At 45.2% G+C, this 22053-nt stretch overlaps 1 protein-coding gene across 1 annotated transcript; it reads right to left on the reverse strand.

Moving 5' to 3' along the window:
• Positions 1–10714: 10714 nt before the first annotated feature.
• On the reverse strand, positions 10715–17134 carry LOC307125464 (uncharacterized protein). The gene is made up of 4 exons (XM_079815313.1): positions 17040–17134; positions 13077–13216; positions 12881–12985; positions 10715–11047 (listed from the first exon to the last, which is right to left on the reverse strand). Exons 2-4 carry the CDS (start codon positions 13212–13214, stop codon positions 10880–10882), a joined length of 411 nt encoding a protein of 136 aa, XP_079671439.1. The 5' UTR covers positions 13215–13216; positions 17040–17134; the 3' UTR covers positions 10715–10879.
• Between the last annotated feature and the right edge of the window lie 4919 nt (positions 17135–22053).

Raw genomic sequence — 22053 nt, forward strand, 5'->3', positions numbered from 1 at the left:
GGTTGGTCTGAAGTAGCTTCATTATTCATAGGTGTGGTTTGGGCGTAACGTGAATAAACCAATCAGAGCGTCATCCAACATTCCCTTTAAAAGCAGGTGCGCAAGTTCCATTATGGATTGCTATTATTATGGCGTATTTACCAGGCGCACGCCAGGAGCGGTTCACAGCCGAGGAGACTGATGTTCTTGTAAGAGCAGTGAAAGACAGAGAAGTGAAGTTGTAATGTTGTACATTTTGGTAAAGGTGATTTCACAGTCTTTTTTTTCTTCAGTCTTTCAGTTTTTTCAGTTTTTCAGTCGATTTTTGTTCCTGGTTCTTGACGGACAAACCAATTTGTCAGATGTCCTTATATACATATATGTCTTGCCACTATTGGGCAAACAGGTCTTATCCTTAATTATTACAATTAGCCTGAATCATTTGTAAGCTAGATTTATGCCTATTTTTTCACATCTTCGTGGCACACCACAATGATTTCCGTCATCTCATGTGTTAATATTTTTTTAGTGTAACAATTTATGATTTGCAAAAATAACTGTTGCATCTGTGTAGATTACATGAGCAAAGTGTATTTGTATACATTATGGTCAAGCATGCGCCCTTAAAATAGCATAATGAACAACGCGCAACGCGCCACTGACTTTAGACTAGGTTTTTTCTGGTCAGTGGCGCAATTGTTTAATGGAACAGCAAAATAGCACCAGGGATTGTTTGCGCCGGAACACGCCTCCTTTTTTGCGCTGAACCGCCCAGGGAGCGCAAGTTCATTCACTAGTTTAGCGACGTGCTTCTGTGGAGGGAAAAGCGCGCTTTGCGCGGGTGCAAAATAGGAATGACACATGCGTCGGTGTACAAAGTCAATTGCGCTGGGTGCAAGATAGGGCCCTAGGACTTGCCATTTTGATACATCATGAGTTTGGTAGTAAGACACTCATCAATGAGCTCAGTGCAATGGGGCACTGCGTTTCCTATACAGAGGTTAGGCACTTCCTCACATCTGTGGCAGCAGACCAGATATCAAGGACAGAGACTGGTGTCTACATCCCAACTGGCCTCACTGGAGTTGCTGAACATGGAATTGTTGATGCAGCCATCGACAACTTTGACCAAAATGAAGACACCCTGGATGGGAAGCGTACAACTCATGCTATGGCGTCTGTTGTGTTCCGTAGAGGCCAAGTCTCCACAGCAGATAAATGCCAGGTCCCTCACCACCTTAAACACGTTTGATATGAATGGAGATAAACTTTACAGGTACATTGTGTCCATTCTTTTTTCTCTGAAATCTATTTTTATGTTGTTTTTGTTTTCATGTTATGGTATTCGCTTAGTCACATGAAATGCTAAAGATGAATACAAATTAATGTTCAATATGAATGTATGTTGTGAGGTTTTAAAAGTGATTTGATATTCAATGCATATGATCATAAGCTTATCCTCTCATTTCAACTGTGATTACAGATACATCAAATCTACAAAGCGACCCGAACCACCTGAACTTGCCCAACCTGAGTTACTGCACACAAACACAACAATCTCTAAAGCAGCTGAAGACAGAGATCTGGTATGGAAGCTGTCCCGAAATGTAATTGAGAATCAGCAGCATGTCCCTGCTTGGTCTGCATTTAATGCCTTCACGTCAGAAACTGCTTGTTCAGTAGCCAGTGTAATCTACCTGCCCTTTATAAGAGAATCACCCTCAGAATTGTCCACCATCTACACATCTATGATACGACTTGTACAGCTTGCTGCAGAACTGGGACAGCACCATATTCTTGTGACAGCAGACCTCGCTATTTATAGTAAAGCACAACAGATCTTGTGGAGCAAACCATCACCTTTACAAGGAAAGATCACAATGAGACTGGGAGGTATGCACATCACGATGGCTTACCTAGCAAGCATCGGAAAGCTCTATGGTGATGGTGGACTTTTTGACATACTAACTGAGTCAGACGTGTATGCAGAGGGAACAGCTCGACAGTTGCTTCAAGGGAAACAGCTGGCAAGAGGAGTAAGAAGCATAAAGCTAGCCTCTGAGGCTCTGTTCAGGCTCTTCTGGCAAGCCATGCAATCATGGCTTGAAAAAAAAGGCCAATGTGCAATGACTGAAGCTCAAGAGCAAATCCTACGAGATGTACAGCATGCATTTCAAGGTAATGACAAGGCCACTGCTCAACAGCTCATCAGTGAGGTGGAGACTGAACTTCCTGAGATCCAGAAAAGAATCCAGATGTTCATAAATGAGGGAGTTAAGCAATCAGCAACCTTTGGATACTGGTTAATGTTCCTCAATGGTGCTGATCTATTGCTATGGATTCTTCGTTCTCTTCACCTGAATTGCATGTGTGAAGTGATGCCTTGGTTCAGAGCTGCTGGTAGGACCAATTATGGCAAGGACATGCCAGTCTATGTTGCAGAAATGAAAGCACTTGAACATGAACAACCAGAAGCATACACATTCATGCAGCAAGGTGGGTTTGTTGTTCGCCGGTCTGAGCATCGAAGCTTCAACTGTGTGGCTACTGATCAGGCACTGGAGCAAACCATTAATCGAGAAGGCAAGAGTCAGGGTGGAGTTGTTGGCTTCACATTACGAAAAGGAGCTCTCACAAGATGGTTGATGACAAGACATGTGACCACAGCATATGTGGATGCCATGAAAGAGCTTTGTGATACTGATGATCAGAGCTCGAAAGCACACAAGGGGCCCTATTTTAACGATCTGAAACGCAAGTGTCAAAGCACGAAGCGCAAGTAACTTTGTGGGCGGGTCTCGGCGCTGTTGCTATTTTCCCGGCGGGATAAATGGCTCTTGCGCCCGGCGCAAATCTAAAATGGGTTGGTCTGAAGTAGCTTCATTATTCATAGGTGTGGTTTGGGCGTAACGTGAATAAACCAATCAGAGCGTCATCCAACATTCCCTTTAAAAGCAGGTGCGCAAGTTCCATTATGGATTGCTATTATTATGGCGTATTTACCAGGCGCACGCCAGGAGCGGTTCACAGCCGAGGAGACTGATGTTCTAGTAAGAGCAGTGAAAGACAGAGAAGTGAAGTTGTAATGTTGTACATTATGGTAAAGGTGATTTCACAGTCTTTTTTTTCTTCAGTCTTTCAGTTTTTTCAGTTTTTCAGTCGATTTTTTTTCCTGGTTCTTGACGGACAAACCAATTTGTCAGATGTCCTTATATACATATATGTCTTGCCACTATTGGGCAAACAGGTCATATCCTTAATTATTACAATTAGCCTGAATCATTTGTAAGCTAGATTTATGCCTATTTTTTCACATCTTCGTGGCACACCACAATGATTTCCGTCATCTCATGTGTTAATATTTTTTTAGTGTAACAATTTATGATTTGCAAAAATAACTGTTGCATCTGTGTAGATTACATGAGCAAAGTGTATGCGCGTTGTGCACGCTATACATTATGGTCAAGCATGCGCCCTTAAAATAGCATAATGAACAACGCGCAACGCGCCACTGACTTTAGACTAGGTTTTTTCTGGTCAGTGGCGCAATTGTTTAATGGAACAGCAAAATAGCACCAGGGATTGTTTGCGCCGGAACACGCCTCCTTTTTTGCGCTGAACCGCCCAGGGAGCGCAAGTTCATTCACTAGTTTAGCGACGTGCTTCTGTGGAGGGAAAAGCGCGCTTTGCGCGGGTGCAAAATAGGAATGACACATGCGTCGGTGTACAAAGTCAATTGCGCTGGGTGCAAGATAGGGCCCAAGGAGCATGGAGCATCCAGAATGGACCGAGACGAAAGAGACATACAGAAGATAATGGAAGCTGTGGAGCAGAGGCAGAATCCATTTGATCTTGATAGCATTCCTGAGGAACTGATCAACATTGCAAGTGGTCAGGTTGCATCTGAGAAAGTTGCAAAAGAGCTCTCAAGCTTCCTCCAAGATGGTGCGAAGCAGAATGCCATCTTTATTGAACAACGTCTGGCAAAATCAAAAAGAACAAAGAGCTTCTGGGAGCCAGAGAGAAGAAACCAGTGTGCAACCTTCAAGGACATGAAAACATCAGTTGGAGTCAGCATATCTAGAAAGGTTCACATGGACTCAGACGTGCTCTTTCGAAGATTACTGGCTGTCTCCAAGCAAAGAGAGGTGTCCATGGAGACTGTGATGTCTCACGAACTCGCAGCTGTCCCACCCTCTTTGTTTTATGATGATGGAAGCATGAGGAAAACAACAAAAGCTGACCTGGCCAAGAAACTCGAGGCTGTTGTTGAAGAGACACAGCAGCTGCCAAATATTAAAGAACCATCAGCATATATCATTGATGGCATGGCTCTTCTACAGAGTCTCAATGATTCAGCCTTTCAAACGTTCAATGACCTGGGTGAGTGTGTCTGGAAAAAGGTTGCAACTTTATTGGGAAAGGAAGGTAACAGCTGTGTCGCTATAGTGTTTGATAGATATGACCACCAACACTCAGTCAAAGATCTTGAAAGACAAAGAAGAGGCACCATTCACACCAGCAGACAAACACATATCATCACAGGACAAACAAATGTTCCAAACTACAGAAAATACCTCAGGATTAGTGGAAACAAGGCTGCTCTATGTAGCTTTGTCAGCACCTACATCGCCAGTACTGGGCCAACGAGAATTTCTTCAGGGAACACTGTCATCTTGGCAGGTGGCTTTGAAAATGGTCAGGAGGTTAAGAGGGTTAGCAAGTCAGGCATTGACTGCTTGAAAGATCTTTACAGTGACCAGGAGGAGGCTGACACGAGGCTGGTGTTACATGCAATACACCTTGCACAGTCACATTCTAGTCTAATTGTCAAATGTGATGATACAGATGTACTAGTTTAGCTTCTGTACTATTCAAGCAAAGGGATGTTTGGATCCTCAGCAGTGTTTATGCACTCTGGACATGGCCTTAAGGAAAGATTTGTCCCTATCTGTTCAATCGCTCAGAAGCTTGGAGCAGTGCTTTGTGAGTGTTTACCTGCATGCCACGCCCTCACGGGTTGTGACACCACAAGCAGTTTGTACAGAATTGGGAAGGCCACTGCCCTCACAAGACTGAAGACCCATCTTTGTGAGTTACAGGAAATGACCAAATTTGGACTCTCTGGTAGCCTGGAAGAGGCTTTGCCTGTGGCAAGAAGGTATGCCCTCCTCCTGTATGGCCAAAAGAAAAAGGTGGATGGGCATCCTTGCACCAACCTGGATGAGCTGAGGTACACACTAGCATCTACCACAGATTTGTCAGCAGCAAATCTACCCCCAACAGAAGATGCCTTCCAGCAACATGTGCAGAGAGCCTTGTACCAAACAGCAGTGTGGCGTCACAGCCACCTGGCCAAACCTCTTCTCTGGAACCCAGTTGGTAGAGGATGGAGGCTCAGAGAAGATGGAGGCTCAGAGAAGATGGAGGCTCAGAGAAGATGGGTGCATTGAACCTGTGATGTTCCAGAAGGCACCAGCACCTAAAGAAGTTAGAGTGCACTTGCAGATAATACTGTGTAATAATAAATACACATGAGCAGGACTGTAAAATAAAGTGCTACACTCTAAAATTTTTTAAAAACAACCCAATTTGGGTTGAAAATGGAATAACCCAGCAATTGGGTTGTTTTAACTCAGTGAATGGGTCATTTTAACCCAGCAATTGGGTTGTTTTAACCCAGTGAATGGGTCATTTTAACCCAGCGAATGGGTCGTTATAACCCAGCGATTGGGTCATTTTAAACCAACAATTGAGTTGTTTTAACCAAGTGAATGGATTGTTTTTACCCAGCAATTGGGTTGTTTTTGTTTTAACCCAGTAATTGGGTTGTTTTAACCCATCAATTGGGTTGTTTTAACCCAGCAATTGGGTTGTTTTAACCCAGTGAATGGGTCGTTTTAACCCAGCAATTGGGTTGTTTTTGTTTTAACCCAGTGAATGGGTTGTTTTAACCCATCAATTGGGTTGTTTTAACCCAGTGAATGGGTCGTTTTAACCCAGCAATTGGGTTGTTTTAACCCAGTGAATGAGTTGTTTTAACCCAGTGAATGGGTTGTTTTAACCCAGCGAATGGGTTGTTTTAGTTTTAACCCAGTAATTGGGTTGTTTTAACCCATCAATTGGGTTGTTTTAACTCAGTGAATGGGTCATTTTAACCCAGCAATTGAGTTGTTTTAACCCAGTGAATGGGTCGTTTTAATCCAGCAATTGGGTTGTTTTAACCCAGCAATTGGGTTGTTTTAACCCAGTGAATGGGTTGTTTTAACCCATCAATTGGGTTGTTTTAACCCAGTAATTGGGTTGTTTTAACCCAGTAAATGGGTCGTTTTAACCCAGCAATTGGGTTGTTTTAACCCAGTGAATGGGTCGTTTTAACCCAGTAATTGGGTTGTTTTAACCCAGCAATTGTTGTTTTAACCCAGTGAATGGGTCGTTTTAACCCAGCAATTGGGTCATTTTAACCCAGCAATTGGGTTGTTTTAACCCAGTGAATGGGTCGTTTTAACCCAATAATTGGGTTGTTTTAACCCATCAATTGGGTTGTTTTAACTCAGTGAATGGGTCGTTTTAACCCAGCAATTGGGTTGTTTTAACCCAGTGAATGGGTTGTTTTAACCCAGCGAATGGGTTGTTTTTGTTTTAACCCAGTAATTGGGTTGTTTTAACCCATCAATTGGGTTGTTTTAACTCAGTGAATGGGTCATTTTAACCCCGCAATTGGGTTGTTTTAACCCAGTGAATGGGTCGTTTTAACCCAGCAATTGTTGTTTTAACCCAGCAATTGGGTTGTTTTAACCCATTGAATGGGTCGTTTTAACCCAGCAATTGTGTTGTTTAACCCAGCGAATGGGTTGTTTTTGTTTTAACCCAGTAAATGGGTTGTTTTAACCCAGCAATTGGGTTGTTTTAACTCAGTGAATGGGTTGTTTTAACCCAGCGAATGGGTTGTTTTTGTTTTAACCCAGTAATTGGGTTGTTTTAACCCATCAATTGGGTTGTTTTAACTCAGTGAATGGGTCATTTTAACCCAGCAATTGGGTTGTTTTAACCCAGTGAATGGGTCGTTTTAACCCAGCAATTGTTGTTTTAACCCAGCAATTGGGTTGTTTTAACCCATTGAATGGGTCGTTTTAACCCAGCAATTGTGTTGTTTAACCCAGCGAATGGGTTGTTTTTGTTTTAACCCAGTAAATGGGTTGTTTTAACCCATCAATTGGGTTGTTTTAACTCAGTGAATGGGTCATTTTAACCCAGCAAATGGGTTGTTTTAACCCAGCAATTGTTGTTTTAACCCAGCAATTGTGTTGTTTTAACCCAGTGAATGGGTCGTTTTAACCCAGGGGTTGGGTTAAATGTTTTGCTTAAAACAACCCAATTGCTGGGTTAGTCCATTTTCAACCCAACTTGGGTTGTTTTTAACCCAGCATTTTTTAGAGTGTACCATAATGAAACAAACATGTCACTTTGTGTTACTGGCCAATTAAAGATTTCGCTTTAAGTACATTCATCATGTTTATCACACTCTAATAATACTGGGATGTTTCAACCCAAAATTGGGTCAAATATGGACAAACCCAACCGTTGGGTTAAAAGTTTAATTAAAAGATGTAACCCAACAGTCGGGTTTGTCCATATTTGACCCGATTTTGGGTTGAAACATCCCAGCATTATTAGAGTGATGCTTTAAAGAAGTGCACTTACTAGTGTTCACTAACATACTAAAGCACTTGATTATCATTTTTACATTTAAAGTTAATATAATTCACATTAACTACATTGACATGTAATATGTATTCAATACGCAGCCAATAATATAATTTACATCGGCTATTTCCTGCACTAGTTTGAACATGTCACATATTGCCCTGCCGTTCTGCAGATCACATTTCAGACTGAATATTGATACTCATAAACTTCATATAGTGGAAGGTCTAGATGAGCTGAGCTCTGTAATGATCAGGTGATCTTCATCTGTGTGTGAAGGAAAGTGTGTGTGTTTCTGACAGATTCATTCTCTCCGCACAGACGTCCAGATGCTCATGAAGAGGAGAAGAGAAGAAGAGAAGAAGAGAAGACTTCATTAGACAAACCACTCATTAACCACGAGAGAGAGAGAGAGAGAGAGAGAGAGAGAGACTCATTCAGGATCTCAAGTCATCTCTCACACACACACACACACACACACACACACACACACACACACACACACACACACACACACACACACACACACACACACACACACACACACACACACACACACACACACACACACACACACACACACACACACACACACACACAGATGATCTGACCAACTCTTCTGCCCTCTAGTGTTTCACTGCCACTAACACAAGAAGCTCAGCGGTCACAGCCAGACTGTGTAAAGAGTCACACACACACACACACACAATCTAACCCATGCTATCAACATGTTAATTCATGCTAAAACATGCTAGTAACATGCAAATTTGTGCTACCAACATAATAAAACTTGCTAGCAAACACGTTAAATCATGCTATCAACATGATAATTCATGCAACCACCTAGAATACCCTAGCAACCATATAGCAACATCCTAGTAACCACTCAGAGTACCCAAGCAACCGCATAGCAACACCCTAACAACCACCTTGAGTACCCTAGCAACTGCATAGCAATACCCTAACAACCACTCAGAGTGCCCTAGCAACCACAAAGCAATACCTTAACAACACCTCAGAGTACCCTAGCAACAACCGCATAGCAATACCCTAACAACCACTCAGAGTACCCTAGCAATTGCATAGCAACACCCTAACAACCACTCAGAGTACCCTAGCAACCGACATAGAAACACCCTAACAACCACTCAGATTACCCTAGCACCCGCATAGCAACACCCTAACAACCACCCTGAGTACCCTAGCAACCGCATAGCAACACCCTAACAACAACTCAGAGTACCCAAGCAACCAACAGAACAATACCACAATAACAACCACTCAGATTACCCTAGTAAGCCTAGTTTACCCTAGTTTAACCAGCAGCCATATCACCCTGACGCCCAAGACTGGTTTCCCACTGAAGCTAAGCAGGGCTGAGCCTGGTTAGTACCTGGATGGGAGACCAACTGGGAAAACCAGGTAGCTGCTGGTAGAGGTGTTAGTGAGGCCAGCAGGGGGCGCTCACCCTGTGGTCTGTGTGGGTCCTAACGCCCCAGTGTAGTGATTGGGACACTATACTGTAACAAGCACCGTCCTTCGGATGAGACGTTAAACCGAGGTCCTGACTCTCTGTGGTCATTAAAAATCCCAGGATGTCCTTCGATAAAGAGTAGGGGTGTAACCCCGGCATACTGGCCAAATTTGCCCATTGGCCCCTCTCCATCATGGCCTCCTAATCATCCCCATATAAATACGATTGGCTTCATCACTCTGTCTCCTCTCCACCAATCAGCTGGTGTGTGGTGGGCGTTCTGGCGCAATATGGCTGCCGTCGCATCATCCAGGTGGTGCTGCACATTGGTGGTGGTTGAGGAGATTCCCCCTTCTATATGTAAAGCGCTTTGAGTGCCTAGAAAAGCGCTATATAAATGTAACAAATTATTATTATTATTATAGTAACCGCATAGCTACACCCTAACAACCACCCTGAGTACCCTAGCAACTGCATAGCAACAACCTAACAACCACTCAGAGTACCCTAGCAACAACCGCATAGCAATACCCTAACAACCACTCAGAGTACCCTAGCAACTGCAAAGCAACACCCTAACAACCACCCTGAGTACCCTAGCAACTGCATAGCAACACCCTAACAACCACTCAGAGTACCCTAGCAACCGCATAGCAACACCCTAACAACCACCCTGAGTACCCTAGCAACTGCATAGCAACACCCTAACAACCACTCAGAGTACCCTAGCAACAACCGCATAGCAATACCCTAACAACCACCCTGAGTACCCTAGCAACTGCATAGCAACACCCTAACAACCACTCAGAGTACCCTAGCAACAACTGCATAGCAAAACCCTAACAACCACCCTGAGTACCCTAGCAACCGCATAGCAATACCCTAACAACCACCCTGAGTACCCTAGCAACAACCGCATAGCAATACCCTAACAACCACCCTGAGTACCCTAGCAACTGCATAGCAACACCCTAACAACCACTCAGAGTACCCTAGCAACCGCATAGCAACACCCTAACAACCACCCTGAGTACCCTAGCAACTGCATAGCAACACCCTAACAACCACTCAGAGTACCCTAGCAACAACCGCATAGCAATACCCTAACAACCACCCTGAGTACCCTAGCAACTGCATAGCAACACCCTAACAACCACTCAGAGTACCCTAGCAACAACTGCATAGCAAAACCCTAACAACCACCCTGAGTACCCTAGCAACCGCATAGCAATACCCTAACAACCACTGAGAATACCCTAACCGCATAGCAATACCCTAACAACCACTCAGAATACCCTAGCAACCGCATAGCAGCACCCTAAGAACCACCCTGAGTACCCTAGCAACCGCATAGCAACACCCTAACAACCACTCAGACTAAGTATACTTCTAATGTATTATAATGTTTATTTACCCTAAAACAGGATTTAATATTATATAATAAATATAAAACTTATAATAATAATTGTGTAAAAACTATATCTACGTTTCTGAACTGCAGTATAAGCAGAGGCATCAGCAGTATTAGTGTATCTAAACAACACATCATCAGATACAGTTTAGAGCATCGTTTTTATTATGAGTAATCATGACACACTCAATAACCGGTGCGGCGTCTACCATAGATTTACATAATAAAGGCGGAGCCAAAGACGTGGACCTCCATTGGCCAGCAGAGCGGACGAGACATCTAGCCTTTATTATGGATATCTATGGCGTCTACCACACACACGACATCTCAGACGCCGCATCACTGTTGCGTCGCGTGCGGGCGGGAGACCAGCCGTACTCTGATTGGACGTCATCGGTCACATGGGACCGGCCCCAGTGGGCGGAGCTCCGGAGCCCCGGCGGTTTGCCCCGGAAACTGCGGGGTTTGGCGTTCATCTGCACGAATCACAGAACAGCAAACATCAGTTATTACAGTCACATGACATCTACAGCTCAGACGATTGGCTGAGCAAAGAATATCCCGTAATTCTGTTCTCACATACATGTCATGTCATATATTTATTTAGTGAAATATGAAGTCCTGTTTTCTAAAATAAATAAATAAAATATGTTAAATATCAAAATGAAGTGGGGAAGTTTTCTTACCCCATTGGCAGATATTTTGTCATTTTAAACAATAAATAAATACATTCGTCAGAAAACAATAATTAATATAATGCAATTTTGCAAATAAATGTATGTTTATTTGCCAGTCAACTTATGTACTGATATGGACACACTCCTGTTCACTTGACGTTTTGACTTTTAATCATTCGCAGGAAATTAATTTGTGATAATTAAATGTTCACTAGTAAAAATTATGAATCGATACTGTGGGAATAAATAAAAGTCCAAACGGCCATAAGTGTGTAACAGCGAGGCCTGTGTGTGAGTGTGTGTGTGTGAGTGTGTGTGTGTGTGTGTGTGTGTGTGAGTGTGTGTGTGTGTGTGTGTGAGTGTGTGTGTGTGTGTGTGTGTGTGTGTGTGTGAGTGTGTGTGTGTGTGTGTGAGTGTGTGTGTGTGTGTGTGTGTGTGTGTGTGTGAGTGTGTGTGTGTGAGTGTGTGTGAGTGTGTGTGTGTGAGTGTGTGTGTGTGTGTGTGAGTGTGTGTGTGTGTGTGTGTGTGTGTGTGTGAGTGTGTGTGTGTGTGAGTGTGTGTGAGTGTGTGTGTGAGTGTGTGTGTGTGAGTGTGTGTGTGTGTGTGTGTGTGTGTGTGTGAGTGTGTGTGTGTGTGTGTGTGTGTGTGTGTGTGTGAGTGTGTGTGTGTGAGTGTGTGTGTGTGTGTGTGTGTGTGTGTGTGTGAGTGTGTGTGTGTGTGTGTGTGAGTGTGTGTGTGTGTGTGTGTGTGTGTGTGTGTGTGTGTGAGTGTGTGTGAGTGTGTGTGTGAGTGTGTGTGTGAGTGTGTGTGTGTGTGTGTGTGTGTGTGTGTGTGAGTGTGTGTGTGTGTGTGTGTGTGTGTGTGAGTGTGTGTGTGTGTGTGTGTGTGTGTGTGTGTGTGTGTGAGTGTGTGTGTGTGTGAGTGTGTGTGAGTGTGTGTGTGTGAGTGTGTGTGAGTGTGTGTGTGTGTGTGTGAGTGTGTGTGTGTGTGAGTGTGTGTGTGTGTGTGTGTGTGTGTGTGTGTGTGTGTGTGTGTGTGTGTGTGAGTGTGTGTGTGTGTGTGTGTGTGTGTGTGTGTGTGTGTGTGTGTGTGTGTGTGTGTGTGTGTGTGTGTGTGTGAGTGTGTGTGTGTGAGTGTGTGTGAGTGTGTGTGTGTGAGTGTGTGTGAGTGTGTGTGTGTGAGTGTGTGTGTGTGTGTGTGTGTGTGTGTGTGAGTGTGTGTGTGTGTGTGTGTGTGTGTGTGTGTGTGTGTGTGTGTGAGTGTGTGTGTGTGTGTGTGTGTGTGTGTGTGTGTGTGAGTGTGTGTGTGTGTGTGTGTGTGTGGTGTGTGTGTGTGTGTGTGAGTGTGTGTGTGTGTGTGTGTGTGTGTGTGTGTGTGTGTGTGTGTGTGTGTGTGTGTGTGTGTGTGTGTGTGTGTGTGTGTGTGTGAGTGTGTGTGAGTGTGTGTGTGTGAGTGTGTGTGAGTGTGTGTGTGTGTGTGTGTGTGTGTGTGTGTGTGTGTGAGTGTGTGTGTGTGTGTGTGTGTGTGTGTGTGAGTGTGTGTGTGTGTGTGTGTGAGTGTGTGTGTGTGAGTGTGTGTGAGTGTGTGAGTGTGTGTGTGTGTGTGTGTGTGTGTGTGTGTGAGCTCACACACCTGCAGAAACACGGCTGTGTTCATCTGGAGTGTCTCCACGCGGTCACTCGTGTGCTCGAGCCCGTTCGTCAGCTCAGAGATGACCAGCTTCATCCCATCATTACTCTGAGGATCAGATGAAGCCATGAGACGCTGCACACACACACACTCTCTCTCTCACACACACACACACACACACACACACACACACACTCACCCCTGACAGAGCGTCCCGCAGCTCCACGGCTGACAGACGGATGTGCTCCAGTTTATCAGTGTGTTCTCTGAGTCTGTCCTCCAGCTCCAGCATCATCATCAGCCCTTCATCAGCCTTCAGCGCGCGCCTGCCGGACATTCCTCTCGCACACACACACACACACACACACACACACACACACACACACACACACACACACACACACACACACACACACACACACACACACACACACACACACACACACACACACACACACACACACACACACACACACACACACACACACACAGTCATTCGGCTCATTGGATTACACTTTCAGCAGCCAATCGCCTGATTCCGCCACTGAATACAAACAAAAGTAATTGTGACTTTATTTCTCAGAATTGTGAGTTAAAGGTGCACTATGTAAGTTTTCCGTCCGCTAGAGGTCGCCTGTTCAAAACACGGCTCTGGGGTGTTAATAAAGGCCTTCTGAAGCGAATCGACGCGTTTGTGTAAGAAAAATATCCATATTTAAAAATGTATTTCATTTTTTTCTATGGCTCTGCATCAGCCGCACCATCACTTCCGGCGAATAAGGTCAAAATACCGGCACGATCATAGATATATACATAGATTCCTCATTAGTGCCTGCGGATCAGTCGAATGAGGCATCTACATATATATATATCTATGATAACGGTTGTTTAGCTTGTTTGCTGTACACTTTGTCACATATCTGCTTTTAGACATTGTTCTGTTTTTTGTTATAAGTCCGAGATGACAAAATGGCCGCTTCACGCAATGCAAAGTCAATGGAGAGCGTTGGATTGTTCCCCCCCCTCCCCGGTGTGGGCGTGGCCTAAATACGCTCTGTCTCTATACCAGTACTGGGAAAATACCGGTATGTATTTTATTTCAAACGGTACGATATCAAGATTTTTCACCGCTAGATGTCAGTGCGCTACACAAACTGACGCACAACCGGCAAATGTGGTGCCATAGAGGAACAAAATGAACACAGCAGTTGATTCTCACTCAACACGCCCAAAACGTATTAATAAAGAGAGGATTAGATGTGAAATTTGGAATAACTTTGCTTATAAAACTGCTGAAGAACCATCAAACCTTGCCAAGCATCTGACACTCGCCATTCCTGTCTTATATAAGGCATTAAGAGATCGACAGGTGAGGGCATAAATCAAACCATCTAATTAAGTTAGACATTTTTCTTTTAACACTTGTCAACGCACATAAGATCGTATCGTTTAAATATCATGAAATCTCCAGCGTTCGTTTCAACCAATGACGTTTAGATTTCATAATATTTGCACGCGTACTATTGCACTATATTCGCGCAAGACATAACCGGCTTGTTTCCTGAGATATTGAACAAAATGAAGTGAGTTTATGCTTAAAGCTGCACTATGTAAGTTTTCCGTCCACCGCTGGAGCGATTGTTAATAAGATGAACGCAACACACGCCTCGCGAGCAGCGGGACTTTTATTATGCCTTTTGTTATTTTACTTCCACTCCTCCGCTCATGAGTGTGTGTAACGCAGCTCTGTTGATCATATTAGACTCATCTGAGTGTGTTGATGATGGGATGGCGTTACTCTGGGCGTTCTCTCGCCGCTGCTATGACACACTGAGAGTGAAGCGCTTCTGCAGAATAAAACCGCAGATATGATGTCATCGACAGGCCACACCCTCACACATCCCAGTTCCTCGGGTAAAAGAGCATCTCACCATTTACAAATAGTCGGAAACATTTGGGATGTTGTAAATACTCTGAACAAAATATATAACATTGGCCTAGAGGTGTCTGGATATTATACTGAAAATTTTTTACATAGTGCAGCTTTAAGGAGTGGAAATGGCTAATAAGTCAGTAAGTGCTCCTCCGCTGCCATCTACTGGTTATAGTGGACATTTCATGTGTTTTTAAAATAAAAGTGGCCTACACCTTTAAACTTTTAGTTTTACACTGGCCTTGTGGTGTTTGGATATTTTACTGCTAAAAACTTACATCGTGCAGCTTTAAGTTGCAATTACTCTTTTTATTCAAGCGCCCATATCCATCACACACTGCTGCTCAAATTATACGAGTTATGAATTTCTTTCCAAATAAAAGTGTGTTATAACACTAGGCCCTTTTTAGGGGGGCTTCAGCCCCTAAACTTCTGTCCAGCCCGCCTCAAACAATGTGTGATTAATCTTTCAAACACGCCAGAAGCAGAGGTGTGTGTGTGTGTGTGTTGATCTGAGCTCTCATTGGTCTGTCACCGCTCGTCAATGTCAACATATTTGAGAAAGCCAATCAAATCAGAGAAGGCGGGCTTTATGTTCACAGAAGCTGCTGAGGCTCGACGTCAAGTGAGAGATATGACTAAACTAAACATTTCATATCTGAGCTGCTTCTGAAAGTCAGAAATGTTAAACAAATGACAAAAATATTCATCCAAATTAATAAACTTTTGTCTAATTTTGCCATTTTGATTTGAAATAGGCCTATGTAATGTCATGTATAATATAATGAACAAACAAGAAATATTAACAAAGTAATATTAGTAATAAATGTGTGCATATTGCAAATGAATAATTATCAATTAAATGTGTAGCTCTCAGTAAATAAAAAGCTCAGCTTTTTCAGCCTGTATTGGGCATTAGATTAGTAATGAATGTGGACATATTGTGAATTAATTTAATAAATGTAGTTACCCAGCTTTCCTGAAAGCCTTCAGTAAATTAACATGTCTATGAAAATGATTCATAAAACATATAAATATCAGTTAAACATGTGTTTACTCTCTTCACTGACGAAAATGGAAAAACTATATCGGTCATATCGGCCACTGACATGGTTTTCAAACATCTTAAAATGCACATATAGATCATAGAAATCTAAATGTTCTCCCCCTAACCTCACATTTGGGACTTCAGTGATTATAAACCTGTCTACATTGTATGATTAAGGGATGTAGAATATGGTCATGCAGAATAAGGAATTAATTAATAAAAACAGCCAATATCCTAATATGCATCCTAATAAGCTCTAGTTATGAGTGAGAATTGGAGCCTAAACTGAAGTGTTTTGTTCATACCCTCACTGAGGCTGAGCCTAAAATGAACATCCTAGAATCACCTCTGGTTAAAAACATCACCGTATTTCTGAATATGATAACATTAATCGATCCGTTAGCAGTCACACACACACACACACACACACACACACACACACACACACACACACACACACACACACACACACAGTAAAAAAAGATTATATGTTTTACAAGAAATAGTATTTCAGGCGATCTACTCCCACATGAAAAAAATACTATAGTAAAATTACTCTAGTAAATACTGTAGTGTTTTTGAACCGTACTATAGTAAATATACTAGAGTAAATTAACAATGTAGTAAATACTACAATACACTACAATATGCTGTAGTATCTTTACTGGTTCAAAAACACTATAGTATTTACTAGAGTAATTTTACTATAATATACAATAGTATTTTTTCATGTGGGCTTCAAGCTTCCATTGTCGTTTCTTTATAATTATTTGTGAAATTACTGACAATTTTCGAGTGAAAAGGTTTCAGAGCCACATTTCCAGGGCAGAGAAAACAAAACCTTCGCTTTTGCACAACCCAAAACATTTACGACACGAAGAAGAAGAAGATCGCCATCGAAAACTAAAATCACGCTAAAGCGTAAAGAAGATATCACGAACGAGACCAGACCTGCCCTAAACACACACACACACACACACACACACACACACGCACACTCTCTCTCTCTCTCACACACACACACGCGCGCACACGCACTCTCTCTCTCTCTCTCTCTCTCTCTCACACACACACACACACACACACACGCACACTCTCTCTCTCTCTCACACACACACACACGAGAAATCGCGTCTAAAGTTGGAGTCGGATCCAGTCGTGTTGTTAGAGCTGATACTCACTGTAGTTCGACCGGATCTTCTTCTCTTCTGTAGATCCGGAGCTCACGGGGGAAAATGCGCGGAATTTACTCACCGAGCCACGTCATCACCGGACCACCAACACACACACACACACACACACACACACACACACACACACACACACACACACACACACACACACACACACACACACACACACACACACACACACACACACACACACACACACACACACACACACACACACTCACGTGTCGTGTCATGTTATTCAGGTCACTAACACAGAAAAAATATATGGATTTTTTGGATTCAGTTCCTTCACTTTAGCCATTGACTCCCACAGTAAGAATAAAACACAATGGCTACTCAACTCTCTGGTTACCAACATTATTCAAAATATCTTCTTTTGTGTTCAACAGAAGAAACTCATACAGGTTTGGAACGACTTGGGGGAGAGAAATAATTATACAAATGCACTGTCGCTTTAAATGTTTGAAACTTCCCTCGTTGCTCCACTGTAGATGCAGAATTAGTAATTTTTATATAATGTTTTTCTAAACTTGGGCTATTATTGTTTACTTACAATGTTTGTTCATTCAAAATATTTTAGTTGAAATTATATATATATATATACTGATCAGGCATAACATTATGACCAGTGAATAACACTGATGATCTGTTAGTGGGTGGGATATATTAGGCAGCAAGTGAACATTTTGTCCTCAGAGTTGATGTGATAGAAGCAGGAAAAATGGGCAAGAGCAAGGATTAGAGCGAGTTTGACAAGGGCCAGATTGTGATGGATAGAGGACTGGGTCAGAGCATCTCCAGAACTGCAGCTCTTGTGGGGTGAAGGACCAGTGGAAAACCGGCCACAGGGTCATGAAGGACCAGTGGAGAACCGGCCACAGGGTCATGGAGGACCAGTGGAGAACCGGCCACAGGGTCATGGAGGACCAGTGGAGAACCGGCCACAGGGTCATGAAGGACCAGTGGAGAACCGGCCACAGGGTCATGAAGGACCAGTGGAGAACCGGCCACAGGGTCATGGAGGACCAGTGGAGAACCGGCCACAGGGTCATGGAGGACCAGTGGAGAACCGGCCACAGGGTCATGGAGGACCAGTGGAGAACCGGCCACAGGGTCATGGAGGACCAGTGGAGAACCGGCCACAGGGTCATGGAGGACCAGTGGAGAACCGGCCACAGGGTCATGGAGGACCAGTGGAGAACCGGCCACAGGGTCATGGAGGACCAGTGGAGAACCGGCCACAGGGTCATGAAGGACCAGTGGAGAACCGGCCACAGGGTCATGGAGGACCAGTGGAGAACCGGCCACAGGGTCATGGAGGACCAGTGGAGAACCGGCCACAGGGTCATGAAGGACCAGTGGAGAACCGGCCACAGGGTCATGGAGGACCAGTGGAGAACCGGCCACAGGGTCATGGAGGACCAGTGGAGAACCGGCCACAGGGTCATGAAGGACCAGTGGAGAACCGGCCACAGGGTCATGAAGGACCAGTGGAGAACCGGCCACAGGGTCATGGGGGACCAGTGGAGAACCGGCCACAGGGTCATGAAGGACCAGTGGAGAACCGGCCACAGGGTCATGGAGGACCAGTGGAGAACCGGCCACAGGGTCATGGGGGACCAGTGGAGAACCGGCCACAGGGTCATGAAGGACCAGTGGAGAACCGGCCACAGGGTCATGGGGGACCAGTGGAGAACCGGCCACAGGGTCATGAAGGACCAGTGGAGAACCGGCCACAGGGTCATGGAGGACCAGTGGAGAACCGGCCACAGGGTCATGGAGGACCAGTGGAGAACCGGCCACAGGGTCATGGGGGACCAGTGGAGAACCGGCCACAGGGTCATGAAGGACCAGTGGAGAACCGGCCACAGGGTCATGAAGGACCAGTGGAGAACCGGCCACAGGGTCATGAAGGACCAGTGGAGAACCGGCCACAGGGTCATGGAGGACCAGTGGAGAACCGGCCACAGGGTCATGAAGGACCAGTGGAGAACCGGCCACAGGGTCATGGAGGACCAGTGGAGAACCGGCCACAGGGTCATGAAGGACCAGTGGAGAACCGGCCACAGGGTCATGGAGGACCAGTGGAGAACCGGCCACAGGGTCATGGAGGACCAGTGGAGAACCGGCCACAGGGTCATGGAGGACCAGTGGAGAACCGGCCACAGGGTCATGGAGGACCAGTGGAGAACCAGCCACAGGGTCATGGAGGACCAGTGGAGAACCGGCCACAGGGTCATGAAGGACCAGTGGAGAACCGGCCACAGGGTCATGAAGGACCAGTGGAGAACCGGCCACAGGGTCATGAAGGACCAGTGGAGAACCGGCCACAGGGTCATGGAGGACCAGTGGAGAACCGGCCACAGGGTCATGGAGGACCAGTGGAGAACCGGCCACAGGGTCATGAAGGACCAGTGGAGAACCGGCCACAGGGTCATGGAGGACCAGTGGAGAACCGGCCACAGGGTCATGGAGGACCAGTGGAGAACCGGCCACAGGGTCATGGAGGACCAGTGGAGAACCGGCCACAGGGTCATGGGGGACCAGTGGAGAACCGGCCACAGGGTCATGGAGGACCAGTGGAGAACCGGCCACAGGGTCATGAAGGACCAGTGGAGAACCGGCCACAGGGTCATGGAGGACCAGTGGAGAACCGGCCACAGGGTCATGGAGGACCAGTGGAGAACCGGCCACAGGGTCATGGAGGACCAGTGGAGAACCGGCCACAGGGTCATGAAGGACCAGTGGAGAACCGGCCACAGGGTCATGGAGGACCAGTGGAGAACCGGCCACAGGGTCATGGAGGACCAGTGGAGAACCGGCCACAGGGTCATGAAGGACCAGTGGAGAACCGGCCACAGGGTCATGGGGGACCAGTGGAGAACCGGCCACAGGGTCATGAAGGACCAGTGGAGAACCGGCCACAGGGTCATGGAGGACCAGTGGAGAACCGGCCACAGGGTCATGGAGGACCAGTGGAGAACCGGCCACAGGGTCATGGAGGACCAGTGGAGAACCGGCCACAGGGTCATGGGGGACCAGTGGAGAACCGGCCACAGGGTCATGAAGGACCAGTGGAGAACCGGCCACAGGGTCATGAAGGACCAGTGGAGAACCAAACCGCTGAATCGACTCACTGATTCATAACACTCTGAACCGCTGAATCGACTCACTGATTCATAACGCTCTGAACCGCTGAATCGACTCACTGATTCATAACGCTCTAAACCGCTGAATCGACTCACTGATTCATAACGCTCTGAACCGCTGAATCGACTCACTGATTCATAACGCTCCAAACCGCTGAATCGACTCACTGATTCATAACGCTCCAAACCGCTGAATCGACTCACTGATTCATAACGCTCCAAACCGCTGAATCGACTCACTGATTCATAACGCTCTAAACCGCTGAATCGACTCACTGATTCATAACGCTCTGAACCGCTGAATCGACTCACTGATTCATAACGCTCTGAACCGCTGAATCGACTCACTGATTCATAACGCTCCAAACCACTGAATCGACTCACTGATTCATAACGATCTGAACCGATGAATCGACTCACTGATTCATAACGCTCTGAACCGCTGAATCGACTCACTGATTCATAACGCTCCAAACCGCTGAATCGACTCACTGATTCATAACGCTCCAAACCGCTGAATCGACGATTCATAACGCTCCAAACCGCTGAATCGACTCACTGATTCATAACGCTCCAAACCGCTGAATCGACTCACTGATTCATAACGCTCTGAACCGCTGAATCGACTCACTGATTCATAACGCTCTGAACCGCTGAATCGACTCACTGATTCATAACGCTCCAAACCGCTGAATCGACTCACTGATTCATAACGATCTGAACCGCTGAATCGACTCACTGATTCATAACGCTCTGAACCGCTGAATCGACTCACTGATTCATAACGATCTGAACCGCTGAATCGACTCACTGATTCATAACGCTCTGAACCGCTGAATCGACTCACTGATTCATAACGATCTGAACCGCTGAATCGACTCACTGATTCATAACGCTCCAAACCGCTGAATCGACTCACTGATTCATAACGCTCTGAAGCTTCATGATGCCGTGTTTTGAAATCGGTCATCACTCCGGAAACTACTTTGCTTTGGTCTTTTGCTGTTATTTTTGTTGTTATTTTTTGTGTGGATTGTGTGTAGTTGTTGTGTGGATTGTGTGTAGTTGTTGTGTAGTTGTGTATAAACGGACTTCAGATCAATAACTGCACACAGGTCAGGGCAACACAAACAAGAATCCGTCTTTGAAAAAAGCACAATCTGCTTTATTTCTCTCTTGAGATCACTTTCCAATAAAAGGGCAAATATGGGCACACATTTAACAGGATAAACAACACTGAGTGATAAATATCTGAGGGAAAACACACCCGAGAAATAAACCAGCACTGGCCCTTTAAATACAAGTCTAACAAACGCCAAAGGGCAATAAATGAGCCTGTACAGATATTCAGAAGCAAACCCGACCCCTAGAGTTCCCATGAGCACTGGAGAAATCACGCAAAGGCATTTCAGATGTGCAACAAATCCCCCAAAGGGACGCGGACGAGTTGCGGGAATGCTGGGATACCGATGGGCGGAGTTCTGTACAGCGGTGGTCCAATCGAAACGCTCCAATCATGATCCCATCATCAGCCGGTCAGACGCACACTTGGACCCGGATCATTACACAACGGCTGTTTATTGCTCGTAAAGCTCGAAGCAAACGTACGGTAACGGTTTCCCATCACACACACACACACACACACACACACACCTTCACTCATGCAACACCTTTACACAACACCGCTGTAGAAGAAGAAGAGTTCGGCAGTTCGGGAGTGAATGAAGTCCTCAGATCTGGGTTTAAACGGTTTTATTGAATAAAAGGTGTTCTTTAATAATAGAGCAAAGAGGCATGATTACTAAAAGAAGAAGTTAAAACTCCAGGGTACCCAGTAAAAATGACTAAAGCCT

This window comes from Gobio gobio, assembly GCF_949357685.1.
Source record: "Gobio gobio genome assembly, chromosome: 4".
In the NCBI taxonomy this organism is placed as follows: Eukaryota; Metazoa; Chordata; class Actinopteri; order Cypriniformes; family Gobionidae; genus Gobio; species Gobio gobio.

Coding starts and splice junctions, on each gene's coding strand:
- LOC307125464 (XM_079815313.1), bottom strand. CDS start 13,214: ATGTCCGGCAGGCGCGCGCTGAAGGCTGATGAAGGGCTGATGATGATG. Junction 12,986..13,076: donor TGCGGGACGCTCTGTCAGGG/GTGAGTGTGTGT, acceptor TCTGATCCTCAG/AGTAATGATGGGATGAAGCT. Junction 11,048..12,880: donor ACACAGCCGTGTTTCTGCAG/GTGTGTGAGCTC, acceptor TGATTCGTGCAG/ATGAACGCCAAACCCCGCAG.